At 37.1% G+C, this 24,656-nt stretch overlaps 1 protein-coding gene across 1 annotated transcript in view; it reads left to right on the top strand.

Moving 5' to 3' along the window:
• Positions 1–3,363: 3,363 nt before the first annotated feature.
• The window catches only part of LOC109058124 (phospholipase A2 inhibitor PIP-like), a 43,605-nt gene continuing 22,312 nt past the window's right edge, over positions 3,364–24,656 (top strand). Inside the window, exons 1-2 of the mRNA XM_042754461.1 lie at positions 3,364–4,003; positions 4,091–4,195. Coding sequence (XP_042610395.1) covers positions 3,955–4,003; positions 4,091–4,195 — 154 coding nt within the window. The 5' untranslated portion in view covers positions 3,364–3,954. The remainder of the gene's footprint in view (positions 4,004–4,090; positions 4,196–24,656) is intronic.

The raw sequence follows: 24,656 nt of genomic DNA on the forward strand, positions 1-24,656 counted from the left end.
GCAGGAGTAAGTATTCTGATTAATTATTTTGTATAGTATTTTAAAATGTAACGCCAGTACGCCATATCTCTTGACGTCTCCCCGATTGCATGCGAGCTTCTCCTCCTGTCTGTACGGTAATTTCTCTACTGTGCGACAGAGAGTCGAGTGGTTATGACGCAATCGTTTAGCCTATTTTTACAAAAACTGTTTCTACGGGGCCATAATGTAACATAGAAGGTAATGGAGCCCTTTATACATTGTCGTGTATCTTTAGAAATAAATAATGGACAAAATCGAGTCTTTAAACGCGCCTCAGATGTAAAGTTATTCGCTGTCAAAGTGACGCAAAAAATGAATGGGAGTCAATGGGATGCTAACCTCAGCATCAGCTTGGTAGAGACGGGCTTTGGTAGATAACAGGTGAAAACCGGATCGGATCTGTGGGTAAGTTATAGCTAGCTAATTATCAAACGCAGCTACGGTTAGCCATCGCTAACATTAGCACGTTTATCGAACAGCCTTCGATACATTTCTATGTTATAACTTCCCGAAAAAAATACGCAAACATATAAAACAAACTTCTAGCGAAATACTAACAGCATCTTACTTACCAATCCAAAAGAAATGTTGCAAGTTCGGAGTCGAACCTCATTTCTTTCAAGTCCATCATTTGTCTCCAGCGATGGAAAGCAGTGCCCATGTTTACTCTGGTTCGGCTCCTTTTTCTTACCGGATTTGATTTGTGATTCCGAGCGCGGTTGTTTCCCTGTAGCGGGTGGTGGTGGTAGGTGTCTGTTGCCAAGGGCTTCAGCCATCCTTCCGCTCTCTTTCCCTGAACTGTAGAGTTGTGACGTTTCGCGAACGAACCGATTCTTTTTGAACGGCTCATAAACATGAACGATGGGAGCCGAGTCGCGGCCTTTTTTCCTATGCGTGTTTCACACAGATGCACACAAATGAGCTCCTCCGCGAGACAGAACAGTTATAGGGGGAGGGGCGCACCCAGCGGAAGGAGCAGGCAGTGGTGCTGGATCAATCGTTTGGAGCTATTTCCATGAGGAAGTAAGGGTGGCAACAATAAGTCAATTTTTTTTTTTTTTTTTTTTCCAAAAATCTCTAGAATGAAATCAGTCTGATATCTCAAAACTTCCAATAGCTGTAAATCACTGCATTTAATCTGTACATACTGCACACACTGTACATATGCAAATCTACTATTTTCACTTCTAATGAAATGCTAAACTGCATTTCATTACTCTGTTCTCTTACACTGTGTAATGACAAAAGTTGAATCTAATTTAATCTACTCTAATCACATAAAAATGGTATCTCCCATTGTTATATCTCCCACCCCTATGAGCAGGTAGCTGGAACTGTGGGAGCCATGGAATCCAACCGCCGATGCTGTCATGGAGGTGCGAGCCTACCTGGAGGTGCCTCTTCTTCCAACACATGAGGATCCCCTCAAGTGGTGGGAGAGTCGAGCCCCTGTTTACCCCAGGCTTAGCAAGCTGATGGCCAAGAAGCTTTGTGTTGTGGCGACATCAGTTCCCTCTGAGAGAATATTCTCGAAAACTGGACAGATAATCTCAGAGAGGAGAAGTCGCCTTAAGCCCAAAATGGTCAGAGCTCTTGTCTTCCTTAATGCAAATTTGCCCAAGGACAAAAAAGAGAGGCAGAAAAAGCCATAAAGTAAGGAACTGCTTTGTATTTATTTACATTGCATTTTGTTGTTCATTTAAAACTTGTTCTTTTAAAAACATTAAAAATGTTCTTTTGTGATACTGTTCTTTTATAGAAATTTTTCACTAAAAGCTGTTTTGCACAGACATTCATTGCAGCCCATTTTGTTATTGTTCATTGACTTGAAGGGGCTTATGTCCTATTTGCAAAGTTTACAGTAGTAATAGTATGTAGTATGTAGACATTTCCATTTTATTTATTCTAATTTTATCTACTTTAAATATTTTTTGTTTTTCTATCACAAAATGTTCTTGTGTGATAACAATGTTCTTGTGTGGAAGTGTTTGTAGTAAAAGCTGTTTTGTACAGAAATTCATTGCAGCCGGATTTGTTTTTGATGTTTATTTGTGAGTTGGTATTGTATGAATAACATAAGTCAACGTAGCTTTACACACACAACACACACACACACACACACCCACATCCCACACACACACACACACACACACACACAAACACACTTTGTACTAAAGGTAAATCCAAAATAGTGATGTCACTGTCTAAGCAGAGGGATTTGTGCAACCCTATGGAAGATAGTCCACACATGACAAATGAGGTAATAATCAATATTTCAGAATAATTCAAACTCAGATATTGGTGTGTGATATCTGAGTTTTTTAATTATTTGACTACAAATCTCACCTCATCATTCCTCCCAGTGATTATTTCCAGGATAAAACTGAGATGCCCCCAAGCTGGCTTCTTAAAACTGACTAAATATTTAAAAAGAGCCAAAAGAGTTCTTTTGAACGGCTCTTTGAAAGGAACGGATCGCGAAGATCCGGATCCCCTCAAAGAGCCATAAATCCCATCACCATGAAGTAGTGGGCTGTACTTTCCACACGATTGACATCAGGTTCAAGTACGCCCACAAGCCGTGCGAGTTATTCGTGTATCGCAGGTTGGCCGGTGGTTATGTTGCCCGCATACTGCCTCCCATGGCCGAAACTGGTATTACGACACCTGTCGGCCGTGGCTAGTAATGCTAATGCTAATTAAGGTTGATATCTCTGCAGCACTATAACTTGACATTTTTTAAATGACATCATCGCCCTTATTTCTTCTCATTCTTTTGATGCGTGTAGGTCATTTTTTTGATATTTTTACCTCAATTTTTACACATGGCACCTTTAAGGGCATAGCCATATTTGACAGACAAAAGTTTTTTTGTTCACCTTGGTGAATTTTCGTCATCTGCTGCCCCTTTTTTTGTGGTGCCCCGCAAGGGTCAGTACCTCATGTCATGTTGTTTTCTTTGTATATGCTGCCCTTGGGGTATATTTTTAGAATGTACAATATCTCTTTCCACTGTTATGTGGATGATGTACAAATTTATTTGCCTGGCAAAAGAAATGACAAAGCTTCATTTCTGTCATTACTTAATTGCCTGAGAGATTTGAAAATATGGCTGGATCAGAACTTAATGAAAATAAGACTGAGATTGTTATGTTTGGTCGTCCTGGGGATTTAAGTGCTTGTGTAGATGCACTTGGTAATTTAGGTTTGTATGTTTGTCCATTTACCAAGAATCTCAGTGTGATTTTTTTTTGACAGTGGCTTTTAAATTTGAAAAACACAGATTAGTTTCTGTTGTAAAAAAAAAAAAGCCAGTTTCTTTCAACTGAGACTGTTGGCTAAAGTCAAGCCCTACCTGCCACGTAAGGAGTTGTGTAATTCATGCTTTTAATAACATGACAGGAGGACACTGACAAGGAGCTCGGCAGATCATAACACTTGATTTATTAAACATGAAGAGGTGAACATCATGAATTAGCCACATCCGTTTACACAGTGCGCATCATATCTCTCTCTCTACCTCTCACAACTGCGTGCAGACCATTCTCTCTGTTCTTGTGATAATACCTCTAGATCTTATTAAAGTTATAGAACATTAATTTTACCCTTAAATTTCACTCCCTACACAGGTCATTTTTTGGTCAACTGTCACTTTAAAGCTGCTATCCGTAAAGTGCTATACTTTTTTTCTTATGATCCAAAATCAATCATTAAGCAAGTAACCAATCAAAAAAAAAAAAAAAAAAAAAAAAACTAAACTAGTTTGACCCGTATTAATAACAGTGAACCACTTTTGTCTTTCTGTGTAAGTCACACAGGTTTGAAATGACATTATCGTGAGAAAATGAGACAATGTTCACCCCGCCCCCATCTGATGAGCTATAAAATGAGCGCTGCAACAGACACATTATCTCATTCACCTCCTGATCAAAGATGGATCTGCAAATCTCAATTTTTCTTCTGTTTATTCTTTTCACTGCAGGTACAAAATCCAAATCGGTTCTGTAATGTTACTGGATACAAATGAGATGATTCTCACTTAACACCTCTGTCTTTTTATTTAATAAAGGACACTCTCTCAGCTGTTATGAGTGCTTAAGTCTGACAGGCTCTTGTACCCAGACAAGTCAGTGTCCCACTGAGTTAACCAACTGCTTGAACGCAAAATTTAATGGTAAGTCCATTATTTATTTGAAAGGTACTATTAGAACTGACTGACACAGAACTCCTTTTCTGGACAGAATTTATAATTGCACACGTAGAATGTTCTATATAGATTACTGAAATCATTATGATAATTGAAATTTAAAAATGTGTGAAATGAGAAAAACACTAAATTATTTTTTTTTTTTATATATTTATATATATTATATAATTACACTAAATTTAAAAAAATGTTTTCATAAAATAAATATTAGAGAACATTTAATATTGCAAATTTGGTACTTTTGATACACTAAATCATTCCTGAATCACTCGTGTGTTTTCAGTCTACGTTGCTCCAGTCACGGTTAGAGGTTGTGCTCCATCTGTCTGTGCAAGTGGATCCATTAACCTCGGCTTTGGAAGAGGCTCTTATCTGTGCTGTAGCACTGATCTCTGTAACGACCAAAAACCTCCAGGTATTGTACTTTCATGTAATAGAGCTTAGCCTAGAACATTAAGAAGGAAAAAAAAGAAGGATGGAATTTTATTTTTCTGTCAGGAATGTGACTTTAGCTGAAAACAAATGTTGCTTAGACAGGCAGAGCGAATTGTTACGTTAGCTTTTTTTTTTTTTTTGCGAAAGATCTGGAAGACACAAATGTTTTAATCTTTGGTCCAATGAGCACCTGTAATGTTGTTGTGCACAGTAAGACCAGGAAAATGAGAAATCAAATCTATTTTCCCTCCTGTAGATCCCAGCACTAATGCTCTCAATGGAAAGACGTGTTACTTTTGTGATGGTAATACCTGCTCAAACACAGTGACTAGTTCAGAGACTGAAGACCGCTGCATTACAGCAACAGGTGGGTGAGAATCTGGAAAAGAAAGACGTGTCATTATCTTTCTCTTTTTTATGTTTAAATATTTGATACAGATCATGTAAAACATTGGCCAACTTGTCTCTGACTCAAACTGTTTTCTTCTTCAATCTTTTCATCAGTGACTGTTGGAGTCCAGTCACAGGTTTTTAAAGGCTGTGTCTCTAAATCTCTTTGTGATGCCACAACACTGATTCCTGGTGTAGAAAGTGCCTCGTGCTGTGAGGGGAACCTGTGTAACTTAAAAGGGTGAGGTTATGGTATGGAAAGGAGTGTCGTTTTATTTTCTCTTTTTTATGTTTAAATATTTGATACAGATCATGTAAAACATTGGCCAACTTGTCTCTGACTCAAACTGTTTTCTTCTTCAATCTTTTCATCAGCGACTATTGGAGGCAAGTCACAGGTTTTAAAAGGCTGTGTCTCTAAATCTCTTTGTGATGCCACAAAACTGATTCCTGGTGTAGAAAGTGCCTCGTGCTGTGAGGGGAACCTGTGTAACGGTGTCAGTGTCAACCAGATATATCTTTGTGTTTCCTGACGGAGCTCAGAGTGTCTATAAGGTGTTTCTTTTTGTCTGCTGTTCTCTGCTCTTCTTCATCCTGCTGCACTGAATCCAGCTGCTCTACACATTCTGCAGCTGCAGCAAAGATACAATATTATGTGCTTTACCTCTGTACAATCTTTGATTTGGTGTGAAGAATTTAAAAGAGATATACAAAATCTGATAACTGAAATATATATATATATTCTGCACAATATTAACATAATGAAATGAATTACTTTAGATTCATTGAATGTTTAATTAACTAATTCCTGTCAGAAACTGCAGAAGGATGTTCCACTAAATCCATGTGTGATAGCAGATGTCTGTACCACAATAACACCTTTGCTGTTTTCTGTCAGTCCTATTTTGCTATATTGGTAAATTCTTCGTTTAAAGAGGACATCGGATGCCCAAGTTGGTGTGATACTTTAGGGTCTTCATGTAATGTCGGTAACATACTTTGGTTAAAATTCCTCACTGGTCGTGTAAAACAACACCCTTTTTACCTTGTCTAAATCAGCTCGGTTCATAGACTCCCCTTCTTCTTCCTTTTTGTGTGTGTGTGTGTGTGTGTGTGTGTGTGTGTGTGTGTATTCGGTAGCATGTTACCATCAAAACAAAACTAATCCACTGTGTCCTCATTGGCTGTAATGTTGGGAGAAAATGAAGACTCCAAGATTAAGCCGGTTTCAAGCTTGAGCTTTGTGTCAGCGCTCCATCGTCATCGGTGGTTGTGTCCACACACTGCTAAGACACATTTATATGCAAACACCATGTAAAAGTGAATTTTGCATCCGATGTCCTGTGTCCACACACTGCTAAGACACATTTATATGCAAAGTAAAGGTGATAAATCTGTAATTCAAGGCTATATGAGCCTCATGTTGTGATGGGTTGCTGGTGCACAATGTCTTCACCATGCATCACTTTTCTCATTGTGCTCTACACACATATTTTCTTTGTTTAAAATAAAATATACAGTTTCTCGCTGTTTTTGCATACTAACCATCCGTCTTTTCTTTGTTTTTAAAAGCAGAGTTTATATGTATCTATTTCGGGTCCTAGTTAGGAGACGACAAACACTCGTCTGCAGATGAGAGTTCAAAGCAAGTGCTTATGGGACACTGTGTATTTTTACTATAGTCGTTATGACAGAAAACAAAGGATGGGGTGCAAAAAAAATCCTCTTGAGGAAAATGTGATATAAATCTTAAGATATATAATGTTTGTCCTGGTAAAATGTCTTTTTTCTCTTTAATAGGTAGAGCAACATAATTTGTGTGAAAGAAAGTCGAAGATTAAAAATAAAGCAGCTAGATCAACCTTTACACCGTGTTTATATCAATACTGATTATGAATTATAAAAATGACTGATTCATTGTGATTCATTGGATTTTTATAAAGAAATGCAGGACATACAAAGTGTAGTCTGAGGCATAAGTTGATTAAATTAGTAGTTTCTTTAGTTACTGTGCTCATGTCAAAAGATTAAATCCAATTTGAAGCTTGTGACATGTAAACGCACATCAACCTGATCACTTTATTTAGTCTTCATGTAAAAACATTATGATTTCATTCTGACTGAAACAAAAGTGTCCATTTAAACTTGGCTCGTGCCATCACACTTGACTTACTGAAATGGCCAAAACCATTAAAAGGGTGTCTAAAACAACTGAGTGAATCATCAAGAGTTTGATGTATTATTTATTTATTTATTACATTTCAGTTAAGTCAAATCCTTCACATTACACTGAGCAAAGTTTCAAGGAGCCTATAGATTCAATACAGTCTATAATTAAGGTGAAAGTATTCTATGCTTACATTGTTTGGAATATTTTCAAAAACATAAAAATGTCACTTGTGCTTGCACTTCTGACTGTATGTCCAATCAGACATCTGCAAATGATCCAGAATGCAGCAGCACAATTGATCTTCGGTGAGTACAAAGAGAGTGAAACCTGCATGCAAGTGACTTAAGTTAGTATTAAGATGATAGTATTAATGATAGTACCCCTTCCTAAGTGACTGTCTGTCGTATTTGTTCTTTGGTCTATTGTCACATTTAATTTGAGTTTGCAGGTGCCTGTAAGAACAAAGGTTTGCATGACAAAATTTTCATAAGTGACTGTCTGTCGTATTTGTTCTTTGGTCTATTGTCACATATCATGCTGTTGTTAGAGTGTATGATTACAAATGGCTGTCCCCTCAAATAGTGCCCTATTTAAGAGTATAGGGGGAGATCTTGGACACAGCACTGCACTTTCATGAATGGACTACACGCACAGTTACTTCCTGGTTTTAGACAAGCCAGATCAGTTATTTCAGGTCAACTTTCAAAATCAGGTGTGCTATAAACGGAGTGCCCTTTCTCTATATAATACAATCACAATAAAAAAGAAAAAAAAAAAGTGTATTACATTATGTTAGGTATGTTATATATATAAAATCTTTGCCAAAAGATGCTTTTATTTATGTTAACGGTATGCTCCATGTCAGTTAAGTAAGTTCATTGAGAAATTGTCCAGCAACACTATACTGTATAACAGACTGTTTCAATTTCAGGTTCACTGAGAGCCGGGACTGTCAAATAGTAAGGTGAGTCCTTTTATTATTTTTTTTTAAGTGTTTATTGGAGGTTGAGTTATTCAAGCTATTTGAATGCCACAATGTATAACTGAGTATTGATAATACTGAGTGCCTGATAATGTTACAACTAGTGCTGTTCAGAACACACTGTTTGTTAGGGCCGATCAGCTGTCTGAAGAAATGCTCCTTCAAATAACTTCACACTCAGCATCCTGAACAATATACCTGTTATGAGTCATAGTCCTATAGCAATGCTATAATAAGTCTGTGTGTCATTTTGGCACAAACTATTTTTCATCTCAAGTCGGTGATTAAAGGAAGTGTGTGTGACACTGATGTCATGTGCACTAATTTCCACAGTGGAGCATGTTAATAAACTGAGACTCTTATGTGTAAGGCTTGAACATTGCCTTTCCGTGCTTTCTAATACTAAATTAAACAAAAGCATTCATAACATATCTGTGTGATATGCAATTAGTTGTGTTTTTTATTATATAAAACAGGTGGCACCTTTTCCCCTTGCTTTTTTTCCTCTGTTATATCAGTTATTATACTTCACACCTTTGGGCAGTAAGCAGAATGAACATCATCTTCATTACACACAAAGCAAGACAAAATTACTCGATTACAGGAAAATCAAAAATGCTTGCCATAGATAACATTTATGATGTGGAAAAGCAAATACAGTGCGTGCATAATTATTTAGGCGAGTCAACATTCTGATCATATTTTTTAAGCACTTTTTACCAATTCCAAAACCACATCAATCACTATTAATTTTGTTTATGTTTTCATTTAGTACTGCCCTTCAGAAGCTACAAAAGATACATGCATGTTTCAAGACAAAATAAGTTCAATTTACACTGATCTTTAAATTCAAAACGTTTTCACCCTCTTAATGCATTGTGTTAACATATTTCATATTTTTGAAATATGAAACGAGCTTCTCAAATCAGCTAAATGATTTGCTGAAACCATTTTGACTGTCTAAAACAACTGAGTCAATCTTCAAGAGTTTGATTTATTCATAATTTATTTATTTATTACATTTCAGTTAAGTCAAATCCTCCACATTACACTGAGCAAAGTTTCAAGGAGCCTATAGATTCAGTACAGTCTATAATTAAGGTGAAAGTATTCTATTCTTGTCACAGAATACTAATTTTCCTGGAGGAATTTACAAATTCAAACAAAATTTTCTATAATTCTGATATTCCAGTTGTTTGTTTGGAAAGGAATGTTACTCTTGTGATGGGAAGAGCTGCTCAAACACAGTGAGCTGTTCAGGGAGTGGAGACCGCTGCACTAAAGCAACAGGTGCGAATCTGCTGAAGGAAGCAGAAAGAAGATTAATATATTTGCTGAAGGAAGCAGAAAGAAGATTAATATATATATATATATATTATATATATATATATATATATATATATATATGCTGAGAAATGCCACTCCTGCTTCTGATTTCCCCCAGTTTCAGAATCACTTGTAGGAAGTAATGCTAGATCTTTCATATTTAAAGTGTCCACTTTTAAATAGATCTGGGTCCTCATGCCGGGGTCGATACACTGTAGTTAGCTGCTAAAAATGTCAGAGTGCAGCAGTGTTCCGGGGTGCTGTTTGTAGCGCAAGGTATGTCCAAACAATCCGTGTTGTATGACTAATTATTACTATTTTGGGTTCAGCACACTGAGCGAGATCTTATTGTCTTGATGGATTAAGGGGTTGCAGAGTGTTTGCCAACGGCGCTATTGTTTGTCTGTGTGCACGCTTCCGAAACAACACGTTTGGAATGGAATGCCTAGACTGACGAGCACAGAGGAGTGCTCCGTGACTCTGGGGAGATTGTGAAGCTCCGACTACTCACCCAATCGCTAGATTGCAGGCAGGTATGTTATGGCTATGATTATTATGTGTTTTGTAAAACGTGTAATGCAGTTATGTGCTTCATGGTCTTTGTTGAAAGGGGTAAGGGTAGAGGACGTTTTTCTCTCAGTAATGTTATCGGCGTGGGTGCGTGTGTTTAGCAGCTAGACTGACTTATTATGAATTTTAAGCGCACAGAGCTCTCAACTGTTTTTTTGTTTGTTTGTTTGTTTGTTTGTTTGTTTGTTTTTTAGAGGCTGCATCTCCAATGCATGTTGGCCACAATTATTGGCACCCCTAGAAATTCTTATGACTAAAATATCTCTGAAGTATGTTTCCCATTTATGTTTTTTTTTTTTTTTTTTTTTTTTTTTTAAAAAAAAAAAAAAAATAGCACACCAGGGTTACTCGGAGCATGAAATTGTTGATGTTAATAAATCAAGTGTTTAGATCTGCCGAGCTCCTTGTCAATGTCCTCCTCGCACCAAAACCAAAAAACCCATGAGCCATTGCTCGGTAAGAACTGTGAAGCTCACATATAGAAACTACGCATGTTACACCTGCATGACTTATTTTACTTCTGTAGATCCCAATAATGAACAAAAATAAGCACTGTCAATCATCAGTGGAGCTTAGAAGGTTTAAAGTTATCCTGGTTTATAATTGTGAAGCCCGTTTCCTTCAGTTGTTCAGCTTTATTTAAATGTATTTTTTTGCAGTTTCCATTTTAGTGATAAACCATCACATTATTCTGTCTGATGATATTTCTATAGTTCTGCAATATGACACAGGTGAGTTTTTACAAGTAGTAACTTTTTTTTAACATACAAATGCAGTTAGTATTATTAATACAACAACAACATATTAATGCAGACACAGGTGAGAATAATTTTGCATTGAGCATAGTCTCCAGTAGGTGCTTGCTGTAAGCAAATGTGAAGGTCAGCAAGATAATCTGCTGCCACCTGCTGTAAATGTTACTAAATGTTTGATAAACGTTGCTCAAATGTCTTAAATTTTATTCCACCGACTGTAAAAAATAAATAAATATAAATAAAAAAAAATAATAATATTTATATATATATATATATTCAACAGTTCCAAAAAAATAAAAAATTAAATAAAGAACTTACAACTAAAGAGTTGACTAATGTTCACTTAGGCTATAACAAAACTCTCAAGGACTTGTTTTATAAGACGGACCCAGTCACATAAAGAGCTTGTGAGTCAGAACCGAATCATCACATGTATTACAGTTTACACTTTATACTCTTGCTAGTTACACACATAAAATACGTAGTATTGAGCAAAATAATAAAAAAAAAGTATTTGAGACGCAAAAACTGCGCGAGTGTGAACAAGAAAATCCTGGTACTGGAAAGTTTTCTTTGAATAGTTAAATAATGAGCATATTATTTATTCTCAACATAATAATAAATAAAATATATGTATATATATTATATATATATATATATATATATATTAGAGAGTTATAATCAGAAATATGAAACAGGAAAACACCCACATCTTTCAATAAACCTTTACAATGATGTGGAAGTTTCAAATTTCATAATTTATTCAGAATACAACCATAGATGACATCAAATGTTTAAACTGAGGAAAATGTATCATTTACATTTAAAAATAAGTTAATTTTAAATTTCATGGCATAAACACATCTCAAAAAAGTTGGGACAAGGCCATGTTTACCACTGTGGTGGCATCCCCTCTTCTTTTTATAACAGTCTACAAACGTCTGGGGACTGAGGAGACAAGTTGCTCAAGTTTAGGAATAGGAATGTTGTCCCATTCTTGTCTAATACAGGCTTCTAGTTGCTCAGCTGTCTTAGATCTTCTTTGTTGCATCTTCCCTTCTTCGTCGCGTCTTCATGTTTTCTATGAGTTAAAGATCTGGACTGCAGGCTGGCTATTTCAGTACCCGGATCCTTTTTCTTCTATGAGTTAAAGATGTAATTGATACAGTATGTGGTCTGACATTGTACTTGGAAATACCTTTCAGCATTGATGGTACCTTTCCAGATGTGTAAGCTGTCCATGCCACACGCACTCATGTAAAACCCCATACCATCAGAGATGCAGGCTTCTGAACTGAGCGCTGATAACAACTTGGGTTGTCCTTGTCCTCTTTAGTCCGGATGACATGGCGTCCAGTTTTCCAAAAACAACTTCAAAATTTTGATTCATCTGACCACAGAACAGTTTTTCCACTTTGCCCACAGTCCATTTTAAATGAGCCTTGGCCCAGAGAAAACGCCTGCGCTTCTGGATCATGTTTAGATATGGTTTACTTTTCTTTTTTGACCTATAGTTTAGAGTTTTAGCCGGCAACGGCGAATGGCACGGTGGATTGTGTTCACTTTAGCTGGTGAAAAATACTTGTGTCAAATAATTTTGACCATCACTGCATATTATATATGAAATGCTAATCCAAAAAAGAAAAAAACAGCCCATATATATTGTATATTAGTTTATTGACACATAGTACATTTGTTTTTTGAAGCATATAAGTATGGAACAACACAAATTTTGACCATTAATATCTATAAATACATATATAAATCAGCATAAAATTTCTATCCATGCATTACCACCACCAACACCTAAAAAGTAGTCTTGCACTCTTAAAAGAGCTTTTTTTAAAAACAAAAGTTACTGTTACTTTTGAGTAAAATAGTTGAGGAAAGTCCCAATGTTGTTATTTCAGTGACATATACAGAAAATATTCAAAAAAGGAAATGATTTTGTTTAATGAACATTATTAATATATATATATATATATATATATAGATAATATATATATATATAATATATTATATATATATATATATATATACATGGAAAAAATGATTTATCATTTTCATGTACTTTGTAGACGGTCCCTATCTGTCTATCTGGCCTAAGCGCTAGTGCACCGCTGCAAGAGTCTTTATGTGCCGCAACAAATCGAGGAAAATTTTAAAATTTGATGTGTGTTTGTTTGTTCGTTTCTACGTTCTACAGATAAAGCCATTTTTTATACTCATACACTAAGAATTTGTTGATTTTTTTCACGGCTGAATATCTGTCTAACATCCAACGTCAAACGTCGAACCAACTTTATATCGGTGCAAATACGCATAGACATTCATGTTAACAGACTAGCTAGCGTTGGCTAACACTGGGAATGTAGCAGACTTGAATGTTTGTTTTATGTCCAACGTCAATAAATTACAAGAATCTGGGAAAACAACTTTCATTTCTCTGGTTTACTGTGGAATCATGCATAGATTTGCTACCAGACTTGGAGGCTTGCAAATATTAATGTTGACTTGCAAGTGTTTACTAACTTACTGCAAAATATTGTTGCTGATATCTACATTTAGATTTTGGTTAAACCCTATGGTACCAATCCCATGCATGACATATCTCCTTTTTATTAAAGCAAAATAACAACTGGTAAATATAAGGTAGCGTGCACAATAAATGACTAGAAGCTGAAAAACATTACTTATGCAAAAAGGCTGGTTTATCAGGGAAACAAATAGATATATATATATATATATATATATATAATATATATATATATATATATATATATATATATATATATATTATTTTTTACCATTAGCTGTTTATGTTAGCTCAGCTGTGTTGTCAGATTACATCAGTTACATCTGCTGGGTGACATGTAAACTGTAATTAGGGTCACATCTCTCTCTCTCTTTTTTTTTATGTGCTATATATATGTGTGTGTATGTGTATATATGTATATGTGTGTGTGTGTGTGTGTGTGTATGTGTATATATATGTATGTATATACAGTGGGTATGGAAAGTATTCAGACCCCCTTAAATTTTTCACTCTTTGTTACATTGCAGCCATTTGCTAAAATCATTTAAGTTAATTTTTTTCCACATTAATGTACACACAGCACCCCATATTGACAGAGAAACACAGAATTGTTGACATTTTTGCAGATTTATTAAAAAAGGAAAACTGAAATATCACATGGTCCTAAGTATTCAGACCCTTTGCTGTGACACTCATATATTTAACTCAGGTGCTGCCCGTTTCTTCTGATCATCCTTGAGATGGTTCTACACCTTCATTTGAGTCCAGCTGTGTTTGATTACACTGATTGGACTTGATTAGGAAAGCCACACACCTGTCTATATAAGACCTTACAGCTCACAGTGCATGTCAGAGCAAATGAGAATCATGAGGTCAAAGGCGCCAAAGTTTGGCGCCTGCAACGCGTCCTGCCGGAAGACTCTGCAACGCATAGTGAGAGCAGCTGAGAAGATCATTTTGTGTCTCTCTCCCCTCCCTCCAGGACATTTATGGAACCCGTCTCACTCGAAAAGCCCTCTGCATTGCAGGTGATCCCACTCACCCCGTCACACAGCTTCTTCAGTCTGCTGCCATCAGGGAGGAGACTGCGGAGTCTCCAGGCCAGGACCAGCAGACTGAAGGACAGCTTCAGGCTGTCAGGAAGCTGAACTCGCTCCCGAACTTGCCCCCCCGTCCCTCCTCTGCCCCAGGCACCACTGAACTATGAACCCCCACCCCCCACCCCCCCAGGTCCCACATCCCCAGGTCCTTCCACCCCCCCTCCCTCTAACATACGATGTCATGCACCAGTCACTTTGTGCAGCAGTAGTCTGCTCACTACCTCATTCACCACGGAACTGACATCATTCTACCTCCTCATCAGTCAGTTAATAATATAACTGCTCTTGAGCCCTTTGTCACTTTGTCACTTTTAATCAGACTGAATAAGCTATTTTTTTTTTTATGCACTAAAAATATTTTTATCTGCACTGTTTGTTCACTGGTTTGCACTCTATCTGCCATGTGCCTTGCGCTGCTTTTATTTAACCTTATTTTTATTTTATTTTTTTTCTATTATGTCTTTTTTACATTCCCTTATTGTATAGTTTTATCTTATATTTTTATATTTGATCTAGATTTTTAGGCTCTACTGTTAGTGTTATCTGTATGCACCGGGGGTCTGAGAGTAACGCAATTTCGATTCTCTGTATGTATGTACTGTACATGTGGAAGAATTGACAATAAAGCAGACTTGACTTGACTTGACTTGAACTTGTACATGTGGAAGAATTGACAATAAAGCAGACTTGACTTGACTTGACTTGAACTCCAAAAAATTTCTGCTGCACTTAAGGTTCCCTAAGAGCCCAGTGGCCTCCATAATCCTTAAATGGAAGATGTTTGGGATGACCAGAACCCTTCCTAGAGCTGGCCGTCCAGCCAAACTGAGCTATCGGGGGGAGCAGAGCCTTGGTGAGAGAGGTAAAGAATAACCCAAGATCACTGTGGCTGAGCTCCAGAGATGCAGTCGGGAGATGGGAGAAAGTTTGTAGAAAGTCAAACCATCACTGCAGCCCTCCACCAGTCGGGGCTTATGGCAGAGTGGCCCGACGGAAGCCTCTCCTCAGTGCAAGACACATGAAAAAAAACACCTGAAGGACTCCAAGTTGGTCTGATGAGACCAAGATAGAACTTTTTGGCCTTAATTCTTAGCGGTATGTGTGTGAGAGAGGAAAACCAGGCACTGCTCATCACCTGTCCAATACAGTCCCAACAGTGAAGCATGGTGGTGGGAGCATCATGCTGTGGGGTGTGTTTTTCAGCTGCAGGGACAGGAGGACTGGTTGCAATCGAAGGAAAGATGAATGCGGCCAAGTACAGGGATATCCTGGACGAAAACTTTCTCCAGAGTGCTCAGGACATCAGACTGGGCCGAAGGTTCACCTTCCAACAAGACAATGACCCTAAGCACACAGCTAAAATAACGAAGGAGTGGCTTCACAACAACTCTGTGACTGTTCTTGAATGGCCCCAGCCAGAGCCCTGACTTAAACCCAATTGAGCATCTCTGGAGAGACCTGAAAATGGCTGTTCACCAACATTTTACCATCCAACCTGACAGAACTGGAGAGGATCTGCAAGGAGGAATGGCAGAGGATCCCCAAATCCAGGTGTGAAAAACTTGTTGCATCTTTCCCAAAAAGACTCATGGCTGTATTAGATCAAAAGTCTACTAAATACTGAGCAAAGGGGCTGAATACTTAGGACCATGTGATATTTCAGTTTTTCTTTTTTAATAAATGTGCAAGAATGTCAACAATTTCTGTGTTTTTCTGTCTATATGGGGTGATGTGTGTACATTAATGAGGAAAAAAAAATGAACTTAAATGATTTTTAAATGGCTGCAATATAATAAATGGTGAAAAATTTAAGGGAGTCTAAATACTTTCCGTACCCACTGTGTGTATGTATGTGTGTGTGTGTATATATATATAGGGTGAGATATAGTATATAGTGGAATTGAAGTTTGAGTGGTGTGAGATTTTGTGTTTTTTTTGTGTGTATGTAGTTTTTATTTTTTATAATGTTAATTTTTTTTGTACAGCAGCAAAACCTTACTGCATAATAGTTGTCTTATCTGATGCCATCACTAGGCTGATTTAAAAATTTAATTTAGGCTGCTATATTTAACAGTGAGTTTATTTCATTCAGTTATGAGGATGGTGGATCAGGAAAGACAGGGGAAGGCAACAGGTAGGTCTAACATTAGGTGGAAGTGTAGAGGGAGCCACTTGATACCATACACTTGTGTTACGGTTCAGTATGTTTTCTATACATCAAAAAGAAAGAAATGCCAGAGAATTTTCCTTGAATTAATTATATTAAATTTTTTTTTTTTTTTTATTAAAACCAACATCATAAAGTATGATATTTTTTTTTACTTTGAGCAATGATGGAGCTATACGTGAGTCTCTGATATACTTTAAAATAAACATTTATTATTTCAAGCCAATACATGATGATGTCCGGCACAGAAGTGGGGGTGGGGGTGCCAACATTTTTTGCTGCATACCCTGTAACACTGGATAGTTGTGCCCCTGCTATAGCCTTCATTTATGTGGCTTTGTTCTGGTTTGCCGGTTGGTCATGAATTTCCACAAATTCAATAATTTTTAGGCATTGTTTCTTTTCATAAATCTTCACAGTCTAACCCTCTAATTTCGCAGGCTTATTTTTATTATCTTTCACTTTTAATCCCTGTTTTCGCATCTCTTACTGTGGTAAACATGGGAAGGGAAATTAAAGATTTCATGAATTAAGAATTTGTTCGATTTATTAATTTGGTCCCTTATTTCACTTAAATTATGGGTTATTTAGGGAACAAAATTAATGAAACATGGAAAGTTGCCACAAATTAATAAGTCGTAGGACTGAATTAACAACGTGTAGGATAGCCTATCTGTCCTGTGTCCCGCAGCCCTGCAAAGCGCACGATATGAAACCATTATCTGGGGAAATGACTCAGTTACTACATTTCTGTTGCTTTCCATGTTGAAGAACTTTTGTGTTGTTTCAGTTACTACATACATTTAAAGTTTAAATCACATTAAAAGCTTAATTTGTACATTGTGAATGAATGATGATGCTTTTATATACCATCACTCACAGCCTCTCGCACGTGTAGAGTGCGCATGAGCCGCACGCAACCCAACATTAAATCGGTTAACTGACCATCGGCAGCTTTAATCGATTGCATCTCATCGGTTGATTGAACGTGTGGAGTTTTAATCGATTGCATCTCTAATATAGAGCAGCACATATAACCAGCATTTTTTTTTTTTTTGCATTTATTTTTGGCCATGACAGAGATCTGATATTCTATTTGTTGTATTTCTGTTTTGCATAAAACTGAAGAATATTCAGTACATCCCATACCGTATTCTAAAATGATCTGATATTAACTTTTGCATGGATTTTATTGTAAAGAGTTTAGGCTCATGTTACCAGAAGTTTTAAGATATATGAATATGCTTAAGTTTTTCTTACCTCATGGGTTTACATTATCTTAAAGAAATTCAACATTGATTTCACGGTGTGTCTGTGAAACGTTGAGGTATCACTGTAGCAGTTTTGTGTGTGCATGAACGTCATGAAGGGTGATCACATTTTAGTTTTCCAAAAAGAGGTCAGTGAGTGCGGGTGGGGCGGGGGGGCTGGGGTGTGGTTGGTTGGTGGTTGAAGTAGTGTGAAAATGTCATTTCCATACCTAAAAAACATTTTTTTTACAGTTACTGTTATGCATATTGATCATAAACACAGCTAAAAAACTTACTACCAGTGGCCCTCCTTCACAAAATTTAACATCTAGCACAGTTTTATCATAGGCAGAATGCAAAAATGTTTCAATACAAGCATTTCATTCAAATGTAATTTAAGTAACATTTTAAACCTTTAACCCACAGGGTTAAACCCATTAACAGTTTAAAAGTAGCCATGGGGAAAAAAATGCAGACTTGGCAACCCTGCATTCAACACGAGCTTCAGGAATCAGATTTGACTGATCACAGGTTGAGCAGAGAGAGATGGCTGAAGGAGATGGCTGCTGGAGGATTTGCTGCTCAACAGATCCTGAGCTTATTGACAAATATCTGATCTTACTTTACACAGAGCGTGCATGATCACGTAAACAGAAGTGAAAGTGAACAGCGAGCGCTCATTCAAAAGAGATTTAAATACTCTCCGTATTGATAGATGCTCCCTAGATGGACAAAAATTATGCAATATTAGAATGTTTGCGGGAGTGGGCGGGACTGGACACAAAAATCACGGAAGTGGGCAATAATGGTCAGAAATTCAGTGGGAGCGGATTAAGAAAACTGTCCCTTGCGGCATCTAATACAAAAACTCAAACAATCAGTGACGACTGTACTGTAGAAAGCAAAAGTCGAATACATTTTGTTTTGGTCGGATATGAAGTCCGGGGGGATTTTTTTAATCTAAAAAGAGGACATGTTTGGGAAAAAAAGGAAATATGGTCACACTAACGTCATGGCAACGTACAACACAAAATACCGCATGTGGGAAACGCTTAACGTAACACATAAATGCGCGTAACTAATGTAAATCAAGCAAGCTAGTATGCACAGGCCACAAAGTGTTGGCGAAATAACACTTTAGCGGACTTGAGTGAGTGTTATTGATTTTTTTCAATATAGATATTATTGCACAAAATAAATTCAAGCACTTTCAAGGACCTGTGTCAATGTATGCATATTTTCAAAACCTTTCCAGGGCCTTGAAAAATTCACAAAAAGATTGACAAACTTTCAAGGATTTCAAGGACCCGTGGGAACCCTGTAATCAGTATGTCAGGGGTTCTCAACTCTGGCCCTCAAGGTCCACTGTCATGCAGAGGTTACGCCGCAATCAGCTTTATAGTTCGCTAGGTTGTGAATTAATATATTGTGTACACGAATTCAGGCACTGGTAAGCACAGTGGCTCACTATACACTGGTGACTATTTCTGTCCTCATTGTTCAACATCACTACTGACATTAATGTACAAGAGTAAAATGGATATCTTTTTTTAATGCTACTTACAGCACATTATGATAAATACTTTGTTATATGTATGTGGAAGATTTCAGTCATGAATAAATTGGAAATGTTTACTAGATTAGACATTACCTGTCTAGTGATATGTTTATGCTGAAATATAATATTGGTGTGTTTTAAATTATATTACGTGTAATTTTGTAGCGAATTATCTCTCTAAGTTGTGAGCTTCAGAACTTCCTATAAGAGAACATAGTGAGCATTGATGCTTCCTGGTTTTCACAGCTTTTTTAGGGAGCAAACATTTCAGTGCACTGTAAAAAAAATTAGGATTGAGACAGCCCTTAACCACTGACTACTGAGTTTAGGTCAACACCTGATCACACTCACCTGTTTGTGACTTCATAGTTAGTAAAACTGAAGACCTTGATTAATGTGTTCAGGTGCACTGCACTAGGTTGGAGCAAAACTCTGCATGTAAGTGGACCTTGAGAGGCAATGTTGAGATCTCCTGCAATATGTTCTGAATATGACAATTCAGAGAGGCAGGATTACTTCTAGATTAATGATTTACAACACTGGTGTCCAATCCTGGGCATGGAGGACCAACATTCTGCATAGTTTCTGGTGATCCTTGATCAGCTGCTCAGGTTTGCTTAATTAGGGTTGGAGCTAAACTATGAAAAAAGAAAGACGACAACCAATATTATAATGTTAAAAGGTTAAACTATGTTAAAGTAAAAAAATTAGATTCATAAATATGCACAACATCTGTTTTTAATAAGAGTTCTAACACCGTGTCTACAATGGACGGGGCAACAAAATACAACAGAACCTATTATAATCAGTGATGCTTTTTACATTGGATACGGCACGGCATGACACAACAAATCAACGATTGTAAACTGATGCCTCGGTCTATTTATTATGTACTGACAGAAAGTTCAAATGATTTTTGACAGTCACTTTGTCACATCCAGTGTAGACTGAGTGAGAGTGTGTAGCTTGGAGATAGAGAATGGGAATCTACGTCACTGTGCATTGCATTTTGGGTATACAATACAAATCACCAGAGGAAAAAAATACTATTTACGTTAAAATTTTTAAGAGCTTGCACTTTATTAAATTATTTAGCAAAGCATGATTTCTGAAGGATTATGTAAAACTGGAGACTGGTGTAATGATGTTGAAAATTCAGCATTGATCACTTTTTAAAACATATTGAAATAAAAAATAGAAATTTACAAAATTGGTAATTTCTACGGGTGACCCGAATAGTCAACGATTCGATTCGAGGAGCCTGATTCGATACCAATCTCACAGCCGAATATTTGCAGGGTGTTATGATTATGCCATTTTGATTCGATTTGTGGAGTTTTGTTTGTTATTATTTTATGATTATGCCATTATGCCCGTATTAAGTTAATCTACAGCCTTTTATGATAAAGCTGTAGCCTAAATAAGAATCTGAAAAAAGCAAGCTTCAAATAAATATTTTAAAGTGCGTGAATAAATCCAACCACCACTATAGATTTGTTTCACTTTCCATAATCCATAATCCTGTGACAGAGAAGCATCTTGGTGATAGGGATTTAAAACCAAGACTCAAACTGACACAGGCAGAGACTGGACTTTTTCGATCAGGTAGCCTACAAGTGATTTCAAAACATTTCAGCCAGTTTATATATATATATATCGTGGATATATTATTTACCTGATATAAGATGCATTTGGTTAAGTCAAGCGCTTCATTGTAGTACTACGTTGATTATCTTTTCAGTGTGCAGAGCAAGCAGGACAAACAACAATGCAGAATATTAATAACTATATTATTTTAATGTTATATTGATGTATTTTTATTTTTGGTAAGGTTTTGATTAAACTCTGTTTTAGAGTTTAGCTGCTGTGTTTCTGCACGTTGTTGTGTGAAGAACGCGTCCACAAAAGGAGTTCATTTAGAGCCACGCAGATACGTTCCTGTGCATTCGGGCCCTTTTTGCAGATAGCCTGTAAGTCCTAAAATTAATGTGATGTTGGAATAAAAATGAAGCACATTCCATATGAAATGAGTTTAATTCCATTGATTAAAAACTTGCTATCAAATGCATCACTCTACTGGTCATCTTCAGCACGAGCAGCTCAAAACAGAAATGCAGAACATTAATAACTGCTGTCATATAGGCTGACGTTATAATGAGAGCATTATTGTAAAAAAAATTACAAAATAAGTGATTTGTTAGGGTTTCGCTGACGTTTAGTGTTAACTATCTTTTAATCAAACCATAAACATTATTTACCCCGTTTGTATCTGCAAGGCATTCATTACAAATTTTCCCTGTGTGTTAAGATCAGTAATTATGGCTGGTGAATGTCTGACTTGACTCAATGTATTTCGCCCTGCCCCCAAACATATGTTTAGACTATCAGTCGAATATCAGCAAGATTCAAAAATTCCAATTCGACTATGAAAAACCTTAGTCGGGGACACCCCTAGTAATTTCACAGTATTACTATTTTACTGTATTTTAATCAAATAGATGCAGCAGTGGTGAGCATAAAAGATGTCTTTCAAATACATGACCAATCTGACCCTTAAACTTAGGAATGGTAGTGTATGTTTGAGGTATTACTTACTATTCATGTTTCATAATGTCTAAAAATGTTCTTCGACAGGAGGTATGATAGATATGATCTTTCTATCTAAATATATATGTCCACAGTTTTCTGAGGTATGGGGAAGCATCACGTAGCCTCCATAAGGGTGGTCTATGTCCTGTTTCTATCTAAGAGAAAAAACAACTAAATCTGGATCTGACATTTGTTTTTTCCATCACATCCCAATCACTTTGAATTCGAACGAGATTTGATGTTGTATGACTAAGAAACAGTTGTGGGCAAAATAAAACTTTTTGTTCATTGGCAATGTTTGGGTGTGTGCGGAGACTGGTTTTGCTTGCAAAGGTATTGATGTGGTTTGAGTTGCTACCGAAATGGTTGGACACATCACTCTAAGAGCAACTATCAGATTTTACAGGATTAGTGTCTGGCAGCCTAGACATGTCATCTGCATTAAGGTGTTTTTAAAGGTCCACTTCTATGGCCCAACGAGCTCGTCTACCCGTAGGGTCATGAGCTAAAGGAAGTTTCTTAAGACCAACCAGAGGCTTGTGATCTGTAATTATAGTGAACGGGTGACAAGCAAGTGTCGGAAATGATGAACTGACCACACAGTGGCAAACATTTCTCGATCGAAAGTAGGCTATTTTCTTTCTGAAGCAGACAGCATATGACTGGTGTATGCAATGACATGCTCTTTTCCTTCCACCTGTTGTGAAAGAACAGAGCCCATAGAATGAAGGGAAGCATCTGTGTAAAGGAGGAAAGGAGCTGAAAGATTTGGAAAAGCTATGATTGGCGATGAAGTCAGTGCCTGTTTCAGTACATTGAAAGCTTTATTTGCTTTTGCTGACCAAGAGAAGGACACTCCCTGTAAGATGGTACAAGGGTTCAGCCATGCGTGCAAAGTGTTTAATGAAACGATGATAATAGGAACACAGACCAAGAAAAGCCCTAACCTGTGCAGCTGATGTTGGGATTGGCCATGTCTTAACTTTATGTTAGATGGGTCTGGCTCAACACCGGCACTTGAAACACGGTGGCCCAGAAAAGTAACAGAGTAGCGTGCTAGATAGCACTTGGATGTTTTAAGTTTTAGACCAGCTGTACGAAATTGCTGGAAAACTTCACATAAGCGAGGATGTTCTATATGGACACAGTTTTATTGGAGCAGCGTCATTAAGAGTATTAATGCTATGTGTAATGAAATTTGTTTTGCTATAGTCATGAGAAATGAGAGCTAAAAATGTCAGCCAACTCTGTCAGCAGGCTCTTGAGCAGTGCCTGTTCTTTAGCATTTAACTGCGTATCCTTCAATTGCACTTCAGGCATTGGCTGGACATCTTCTGTAGAAGTAGTCACAGCTGAGACTAATGCATACTCATCATATGCTTCAATTGAAGTTCTGGCTGCCACGTAAGGAGTTTGAAAGTGTAATTCATGCTTTTATAACATCTAGACTACATTACTGTAACTCTTTATTTGTTGGTTTGGATCAGTCATCTCTTCAACGCTTACAGTTAGTCCAAAATGCAGCAGCTCTGCTTTTAACTGGGACTAAAACGTATGAGCACATTACCCCTGTTTTTAAGATTTTAAATGGGTTGGCGCCTGCGTATTTATCAGAGCTTTTACATGTCCACGCTCCTGTTAAAGCACTGAGGTCATCCAATCAGGTGCTTCTCACTGTTATGAGAACTAGGTTAAAAAATAAAGGTGACCAAGCTTTTTTTTCAGTGGTGGCACCTAATTTGTGGAATAGTTTACCTGTACACATAAGAACTGCTCAGACTGTTGGAATTTTCTTTAGACACACCTGTATTCCTTGGCTTTTATTTTGAGCTGAGCTGAGACACTGTGATGTGTTGGTTTTTTACTGTAAAAATTTTTTGTCTTTGAGTTTTTTGTTTGTGATGTTGTGTGTGTTTTTTGTTTTGTTTTTCGGACATTGTTAAGCACTTTGGTCAATAAAACTGAATTGAACTGAACTGTCTGTACTGCAGCTGCTTCACGCTCGTCGTCTGGCATTGTGTGGGAGAGAGAACGCACGTAATCTGAACTGAAAATAACAGTGTCAACGTCTCTGCAGGTCATAGTGGTGATATCTTTTTGTATTGTGTGTGATTGAGAACGCACGTAATCTGAACTGAAAATAACAGTGTCAACGGCCCAACAAAAACAAGCCAACCAGTGCTGCCACCAGTGTAACGTACATAGTTTCTAAATGTGAGCTTCGCAGTTCTTACCGTTCTTTCTTCGTGGGTTCTTGGCTTTGTTGCGAGGAGGACACTGACAAGGAGCTCGGCAGATCATAACACTTGATTTATTAAACATGAAGAGGTGAACATCATGAATTAGCCACATCCGTTTACACAGTGCACATCATATCTCTCTCTCTACCTCTCACAACTGCGTGCAGACCATTCTCTCTGTTCTTGTGATATTACCTCTAGATCTTATTAAAGTTATAGAACATTAATTTTACCCTTAAATTTCACTCCCTACACAGGTCATTTTTTTGGTCAACTGTCCCTTTAAAGCTGGTATCCGTAAGATGCTATACTTTTTGCGTTCTTATGATCCAAATCAAATCATGGAGCAAGTAAACCAAT

The sequence above is a fragment of the Cyprinus carpio genome, unplaced genomic scaffold (genome assembly GCF_018340385.1).
Source record: "Cyprinus carpio isolate SPL01 unplaced genomic scaffold, ASM1834038v1 S000006520, whole genome shotgun sequence".
In the NCBI taxonomy this organism is placed as follows: Eukaryota; Metazoa; Chordata; class Actinopteri; order Cypriniformes; family Cyprinidae; genus Cyprinus; species Cyprinus carpio.